This window comes from Anastrepha ludens, chromosome 2 (genome assembly GCF_028408465.1).
Source record: "Anastrepha ludens isolate Willacy chromosome 2, idAnaLude1.1, whole genome shotgun sequence".
Lineage (NCBI taxonomy): Eukaryota > Metazoa > Arthropoda > Insecta > Diptera > Tephritidae > Anastrepha > Anastrepha ludens.
This window is the reverse complement of record NC_071498.1, coordinates 27,636,249-27,644,390: the sequence shown is the minus strand read 5'-3', so window position 1 is coordinate 27,644,390 and position 8,142 is coordinate 27,636,249. Positions and strand designations below refer to the sequence as shown.

The 8,142-nt window shown below is 37.4% G+C and overlaps 1 protein-coding gene and 1 long non-coding RNA gene across 3 annotated transcripts; one reads left to right on the top strand and one right to left on the bottom strand.

Moving 5' to 3' along the window:
- The first annotated feature begins 1,289 nt into the window (after positions 1 to 1,289).
- On the top strand, positions 1,290 to 7,186 carry LOC128866797 (histone-lysine N-methyltransferase SETD1). The gene is made up of 5 exons (XM_054107786.1): positions 1,290 to 1,812; positions 1,871 to 2,120; positions 2,172 to 6,058; positions 6,123 to 6,747; positions 6,808 to 7,186. The coding sequence occupies exons 1-5, from the start codon at positions 1,511 to 1,513 to the stop codon at positions 6,979 to 6,981; spliced, it is 5,238 nt and encodes a 1,745-aa protein (XP_053963761.1). The 5' UTR covers positions 1,290 to 1,510; the 3' UTR covers positions 6,982 to 7,186.
- LOC128866805 (uncharacterized) lies at positions 6,741 to 7,714 on the bottom strand. Of its 2 annotated transcripts, none has more exons than XR_008454958.1 (3): positions 7,275 to 7,714; positions 6,904 to 7,198; positions 6,741 to 6,841 (listed from the first exon to the last, which is right to left on the bottom strand). It is a non-coding gene; the product is annotated as an uncharacterized LOC128866805 (long non-coding RNA). The 2 variants fall into 2 exon arrangements; XR_008454959.1 differs by having other exon boundaries at positions 6,904 to 7,195.
- Positions 7,715 to 8,142: the final 428 nt, after the last annotated feature.

The following is an 8,142-nucleotide window of genomic DNA, read 5'->3' as shown; positions in this document are numbered from 1 at the left end:
AGCATTGCCTAGCGGATTTTAATTTGCCTATGTACACAAATTTACGCTATGCAACAAAAATGCAGCAAATGTATCCCTCTGAATAGAATGCAGTCACACATCCTATTTAAGAACAATTGATTATGCCTCAATTGCCGAGGACTAAATCACGCAGCATCGAGTTGTCCATCAACCAATCGATGTCAAGCATGGAACAAATTTTCTAGCGAAGTTCGGAGCAATGAAGAGCTCAATCAAGCATCTCCATTAGCGCTGCACCCAAACATTACAACGCCATCCTGACAACTGCGCTAATGCAGTTCACAGTACACATGGAGCAAGGCTAATGCCTCGCGCTCTGCTCGACTCTGAATAACACACATTCTTCCACTCGGACCGCATAGCCCAAATATTAAAGGTCATGCAAACCAAGGATATATAGATATTAGAGGAATTAATTCCGTGTCTACCATGTCACGGTACGAAGCTATTATTGGCAAGGAAATCACTGCAAGTGCATGTGCAGCACTTCTGAGAACTCGCACTCAAAGAGAAAACCATTAATAAAAAGTTCAGAAACGCAAAGCCAGTAACAATTTACAAGTTTTATGTACAGCTGATTAAATTGTTGGCGGGTAAATTCATGAAAATTCAACATATTTTCGGTTAAGTTACCTCGTATTAAATAAAAAAAAAAAAATAATAATAAAATACAAAATAAAGCTTAGCACCACATGATTTTATTTTGTCCATACCAATTCGTTCCATTTCATCATCGCTGTCAGATGAAAAACATTCTATTAGCAATTGTGTTGTTATGGCAATCACAGCTTTCTTCATATTTACAAGCATGAAACACATAAGATACATTCAATGCTCCCGATTTGTATTCCGGAATATGCAGCAACGGTGACTGAAGGATGTGGCTCAGAGATACATACCTCTACATCATTGGCCGATTCCTATGAAACATATAACTTCAAATAAACTTCATAAATTTTATTTAAAATATATTTACTTGCACTCCCAATTTTATTCAACATTATTAATTAAATTTAAAACTTTGGCTAAATTCGCAAATTTTAATTCGTATTTAATTTTACTTTGCGATCAACCGTTTTTCTTACTTACAAATTTTTACAAATAAAAGTTTATCCAATAAAAACTTGCCACTTCTCCTCAAACGTAATGTCATTGGTCGATATGAAAACCCATATTATTCTGAAGGGTTTTAAGTGCATGGAGATGGTGGTAAATTATCGATTTTGTAGACTGCCTTCTCTGATTGTATCTAATTTATAGTGAATAAAGTGGTTTACCTCATATTTGTGTCGAAAGTTTGAGAAAATTTGGGCTGAATGCTGAAGACCACAATTTAGATTTATTTTTGAAGTAATTTTTATCTTCTAGTAGCAGATTGCTATTGGCACAGTCCTGCAGCTTATGGATGAGCTAAAATAATCACGTACATATCTGAGCTGTGGAAAATTGTATATTGGAAAGTCTCTGATTACTGGCTTTGCGCAAAATAATGCATAGCCTTATGGATGGCAATACTTTAAACTGTGCCACGAGCAGCGGAAGCAATAAAGAACAAGGGAGCTTTGACATAAAAACCACTGGAACTATTTTAAATGCAGTTCCCAAAGGTCAAAGAAATTTTAAATTGCTCTCGGACCCAGCGTTGATAAAAGGTGCTAGCAAAATATATCGTTACGATGGTGTGGTGGCAGCAGATCAAGCGTATTCTTCTGTACTACCAAGGGACCCGCGAAACCCAATAGTTCGCATGCGTGCAAAGCCGGTAGACCCCATGATCCTCATCGTTCCACGGTAAAAATAAATATATTAGTTTATTTTAATGTAATTCTAATAAATTGCTATCTTTTAGTTTGAAGATCGACCAAAATTACGTTGGACAACCTCCGTTAATCGAAATTACTGTAACAAATTTGAATGACAATATAGATCGGCAATTTTTGGGAGGGATGCTAAGTAAATGTGGTCTCTACGATGAGCTCTTAATATATCACCATCCGTCAACTAATAAACACCTTGGTGTTGCACGCATCGTGTTTGAAAATTCAAAAGCCGCCCGGTTATGTATTGAAAAATACAACCAAAAATCTGTTATGGGCAAGGTACTACCAACGCAAATTCCGTTGCCGTTAAAACTAATTTATTTCTTCTAGGTGCTAAGCGTCTTTCACGATCCGTTTGGAAGAATATGTAAACAAACAATAGAAAACCTTGCGTCAGGAAAATCAAAGCAAGTTTCTAACGTAGGTATTCCAGGTAATAATATATTTACATCTCAACCAAGTAGTGGAATGCTTCAAAATACTTCGACACATGAAACTCCAGATTCTCAGCGTGTATACCAATCTGAAGATGGTTTTAATGCTGCCGCGTTACACGTATATCAAACTTTCCGAAAAGATCGGGATTTTTTGAAAAATGATGCTCACATGTACAGGAGATATACGGGGAGTGAATATCAACATCGTGATTCCAGAATTAAGGAACACAAATATTCGTCTGTAAGACCGGAGCGTATAAAACAATATAGTAGACAGGAATTTGACCAAGATCACCTTAAAGAAAGAAGTAGAGAGCGTGGTGGTCGTCGAGATCGAGAACGTGATAGAGATTACAATAAATTACGACACCGAGAACGTGACGTAGACAGACGTCGAGACCGTGATACATCCAGCGAACGCGATTACCGCAAAAAAAGTGTCACAAGATCAGAAAAAGATCGGGAAAAAAATAAATGTCATAAAAGATTTCCAACACAATCAGCAAGACAATATGATTTGCAGGATAATTACATTTCAAATTTACCTCCTCCTGATACATATTATTTGCACCATCATGAATCTTCGATTCCACACCAATCTGTGCAGTCTTTAGGGTCATCAATTAACATTACATCCGAGCAAACTTACAGATATTCTTCATATGGGTATAATACCGAGTCATCTCAAAATTCTTGGATCGTACAAAAAAACTGGAATGTTCCGCAAACTCCAGCACCGCCATCGGTCGAAATTCCGCCCCCTCCTCCCCCGGATAGAACACCAAATTGGGACGACCCAGAACCCCTGCCTCCAGGACAGTCCACTCCTGAAAAATACGTAGAATCGCAAAAAATAAACAAACTATCTCAATCACCTGTCTGTGCAACAAAAGAAGATTCTATATCGATAGATAAAAGTGATATAAATGAGTCAGGAAACGTCGACTTGGATACTCGAATAGAAATGATGTTTAAACGAAAATCGTTCGGAAATGCTCCACCATTTCTTCAAATTGATAGTAGTGAGTCAGAGGTTGAAAACTCCAAAGTAAAGCATGATAATAATGAAGTAAGTTCAGAGACTAAAGAAAAAACTAAAAATAAAACATCCGCACATGTTAAAAGAAATACAAAAAAGTCGTGTATATATGAGCAAAACGATGCTAGTGATATTTCTTCAAGTGATGACGAAATTCTCCTAAAAAAAGAATCGTCAAGTCCAATTCGAACGAACAAAGAAGAAGACCGGATGTCTTTATCAAGCCTTTCGTCTCACGATGGTGCCCAACGCCGCGAAAAACCGCCTCCACCAAGTGCTATCTTAGGAAAAAATTCTACTTCGGCGGAACCAGTTGTAAGATCAAATTTTACATCCTACTACTCTAATCATGAAAACGGGTATTATAAACAGAATTTGGCTTACCCTTTACTTCATACCGATACTTCTACATCACATCATTTTCCTAACCCGGCGTATATGCATTCAACTTACATGCCGGGTTTTGGAAGTATGACTTACGGTTCATATAATGAGGAGTTCGGTCATTGTACTCAAACATATGCCAATGATAATTATAGAATATATTCAAATTATGCCTACCATCAAAATGATCCTTTCAAGAAACAAATAGATGCAGTGGTGGAGCGTGTGAGCAATGAATTAAAGCAGATACTTAAACGTGATTTCAACAAGAAAATGATTGAAAACACAGCTTATAAAAATTTCGAGTCTTGGTGGGATGACCAAATGCAAAAAAGTCGTCATAAAGAAAGAAATTCAGTGGTAGATGATAAGTTTACCAAATCAATAGCGGGACGGACTGATAAAGCACCAGATATAAACCAGATAATTAATAATCAGTGCGATATATCTGATTTGTGTTCATTTACTAGCCTTGGTCTTCGAGCGTCGATTCCGAAATTGCCATCATTTCGTCGTATTCGAAAAGATTCCATTCCTCAGGCTAAGGATGATTATGAAAAGCATTTAAGTGATCAAGATGAAATGGTTCAAGGTTCTGATTCGGAAAAGGATGATGCTACTTCAGGCATCAACACGCTTCGTAATAAAAGTGAAAAGATTGTTACCGTTTCAGAACTTTTGTCGAATTCTGTTCGAAAAGCCAGCTCCTCTAGTTTTTCGTCTTCAACGTCTGAGGAGAGTAGTGAAGAGGGGCAGTCAAGCGATGAAAGCGCCTTATCTGAGGACGACTTCGGTTCGTGTTCTGAAAATGATTCTGCACGTGAGAATGGAAAGTGTAACGTACTAATGAAACAAAGAGCGCCAGAAATTAGTTCTTGGAAAGAGGAAAGTAAAAAGTTAAAAAAGTCTACAGGCTTGAAAAACTATATTTATTCAGATAGTGATGAGGAACAAAACAGCTATCGAAATAGGAAAGGAGAAAGCAATACTGTAGGATATGTAAAACAGCCCAAAGTACATGAAGACTTTTCCATGACGGCCGATTTAGAAGACATTAGCAAAGACAGTACTATAACGGTTGAAGGGGAAAGTGAGGAAAAGGGCAATAAACTTGAAAGTGATAATTTAAGTGTCACCACTGAAAATGAAGGTTGTACAACATTCACACGCGAATCAGTTCAAGACAAGGATGCCGCAAAATTAGCTAAAAACATATCTAATTTTGAGTATGACCGCATATATAGTGACTCGGAGGAAGAGCGGGAATATCAAGAACGACGTCGCCGTAATACTGAGTATATGGCTCAAATAGAACGCGAATTTCTCGAGGAGCAAGCCCTTAAACAGCGCGAAACTCAAAATGAAAAGGAGAGTGCAGGAGACGGAAGACGGAATCCATATACCTCAAATGATTTTTCAATGCTATCGAATCAAGCTGAAAGTCATACTATAAAAAATGTATCGGATATCCAAAAATCTACATTAACTGCAGAAAGGACAGAAGATAGTACCAATTTGCTTGTCCAGAAAAACGAGAAGAGCGAGGTAAAGAGAGATATAACTTTTGCCATTGCCTCCAGCAAAGATAAGGATGACGTAAAATATGAAGAAAAGCAGGGAATAAAACGAAAAACACAATCGATTACTGTTTCTGTTCCTTCACAAAATACAGCCTCGAAATTGGGTGAAGTATGCAACGATCAGGAACTTAAATTATCGAATGGATTTGACAGAGAAAGAAGTACTAAGCTGCATTATGAAAAGTTGTCAACAAAACAAGAATATAGCGAAGATGTGAAAATGTCGCCATCGTCTGATGGTGGCTCAAGTCAAGCAAGTCAGGCTAGTCAAGTGGCTCTAGAGCATTGCTATTCATTACCGCCACATGCTGATACATCGATGGGCCATAACCTAGAACCAACTCATATTTACTCCAACGGAGAGAATGCTACCGAAAAACAACAAAACTTGGCTCATGACCACGGTGGTTATGTAACTCTTACTTCTTCACAAAGTAACACAGAACTTTTTATTTCGGAAGAACAGATAGTCCAGCGGCAAAATACAAGGCCTGGGCCTGGGCGTCCGCGAAAGGACTCTACAAGAGTTCGAAGAAAGAATGGCTCAAAACAAAAATCATATACGCTTATTGCCGAAAAGAAGTCACTCCCTAAAGAAGTTTTAGTGCAAAAGTTGGCGTCACAGTCTAAATTTATTCCTTTGGAGCTCTTTAAAGTCCGTGATGCCACCGATGAGTTAATGGTACTTTATGAATTTCTTACCAAAGGAATTGACATTGAAGACATCGACTATATTCGAAAAAGTTATGAGATTCATCTCCAAGAAGACACTTATGGGTATTTAACTTGATGCATATTATGACTAGAGCATGGCATGTAAATATTTATTTTTATTTCACAGATTTTGGTTGAATAATACTCATTGGGTGGATCATTGTGTGACTGATCGTTCATTGATCCCGCCTCCGGCAAAAAAACGAAAAAGAGAAGATGAACTTAAGCGACATAAAACTGGATGTGCTCGCACAGAAGGTTACTATAAATTAGATATTAGAGAGAAGGCTAAACATAAATACCATCATGCGAAATCTAGTGCAGATAATGCTTTAAGCATTGATCGTCTCGACGATCAATTATTGCAATCGCATAATAAGTTGATATCTAAAATGCAAGGAATTTCACGTGAAGCACGATCAAATCAAAGACGTTTGCTTACAGCGTTTGGCTCAATTGGAGAGTCTGAATTGTTAAAGTTTAATCAATTGAAATTCCGAAAGAAACAACTTAAGTTCGCCAAGTCGGCCATCCATGATTGGGGTTTGTTTGCGATGGAACCAATTGCGGCCGATGAAATGGTTATAGAATACGTTGGACAAATGATACGTCCTATAGTTGCTGATTTGCGGGAGACTAAGTACGAGGCAATAGGAATCGGCAGCTCATATTTATTTAGGATTGATATGGAAACAATTATTGATGCCACAAAGTGTGGTAATTTAGCTCGCTTTATTAATCACAGTTGTAACGTAAGTATTTGTATGTATGATACTTTCTTGTTAATGGAATTAATTCGTTTTTTTTTACAGCCCAACTGCTATGCTAAGGTCATAACTATAGAGTCTGAAAAGAAGATTGTGATTTATTCCAAACAACAGATAGGAGTAAACGAAGAGATAACTTACGATTATAAATTTCCATTAGAGGACGAGAAAATTCCTTGCTTGTGCGGAGCACAAGGCTGCCGGGGGACTCTCAATTAATCGCAATGTTTTAGTTTTTAATATTACCTCATTAAGTAACTATATGTATATGTAGTTGAAATTCGTGTAATATGGTTTAGCGATACTGCTCTACCCAAATACCTTTCTTTTAGCATTTGTTAATTTGGTAAACTGTACTCTGCAGTGTATGCTACATTAAAAATCTTGTTCCTTAACGATGTATAAAATTCGTTTGGTTTCTGAAGCAGTAATTCTACTAAATGAAAAAATGTTATTTGTGAAGAAAATTGTATACACCGTAAATATGAATATGTACTTGGTCTGTTACTGACCGAAATATTATTAAACTACCAAAGTGTAGTAAAGTTGTTTTAGTGAGGTAACGTGTTCCAAGTACGAGCAAGTGGCTCATTATAAAAAAATGCATCAAATACGGCCGCCGTGGCCGAGTGGGTTGGTCCGTTACCACCACAGAAGTGCAAAGATGTAGCCAACATCGCTAATGCGCTCTCCTCTAACTTGAGGAGACCATCTGATTTTCTGACGCAATATGGGATATGAAAGCGATTTGTTTACAACAGAGGTCAGCAAAATCTGAGATTGTGTTGGTCATATAAGAAAATGTCGAAAAAAGAATTTGTACGCCTGATTCAGATATATTTTATTCCACACTCTAAATTGGCTACTTCATATGTAGAAAATTTTACGTTAAGCATTTTTTCTTTTAATTTGACACCTAGCAATGTCGAGTCCACGATACTTTAGTCGACTGTTCAAATACTCGTATATCGATATTTTCTGTCGTAGGCAACTTGCAAGTCGTGAATAGTCAAGCCTAAATTACAGTTATGCTATGTTCCCACGCTCCGAAATTTGCTTCTCATTCTTAATTCACTTTCCAATTACTCTTCGAAAAACGTAATTCGCCAAATATAATTGTGAAAACGAAGTTCCTTATTTGTCAGGAATTCAGTCTCAATTACCTGGCGACTTATGAACAAATCTTTGCCTTCGCCTTGGCGAATCTATTAAAAGTGGTATCGGTAAACCAGCTGATTTGTATTTGCATATAGTGAAAGGTCTAAAAGTCGTTCGTTTTTAGCTACAACTTCCCGTCGGCGGTGCACTACTTTCTTTTATTGCGATATTTCAATGTTCAAAGCGCCTTGGTATGCGCTAATTCTTATCGGGAATTCTGCA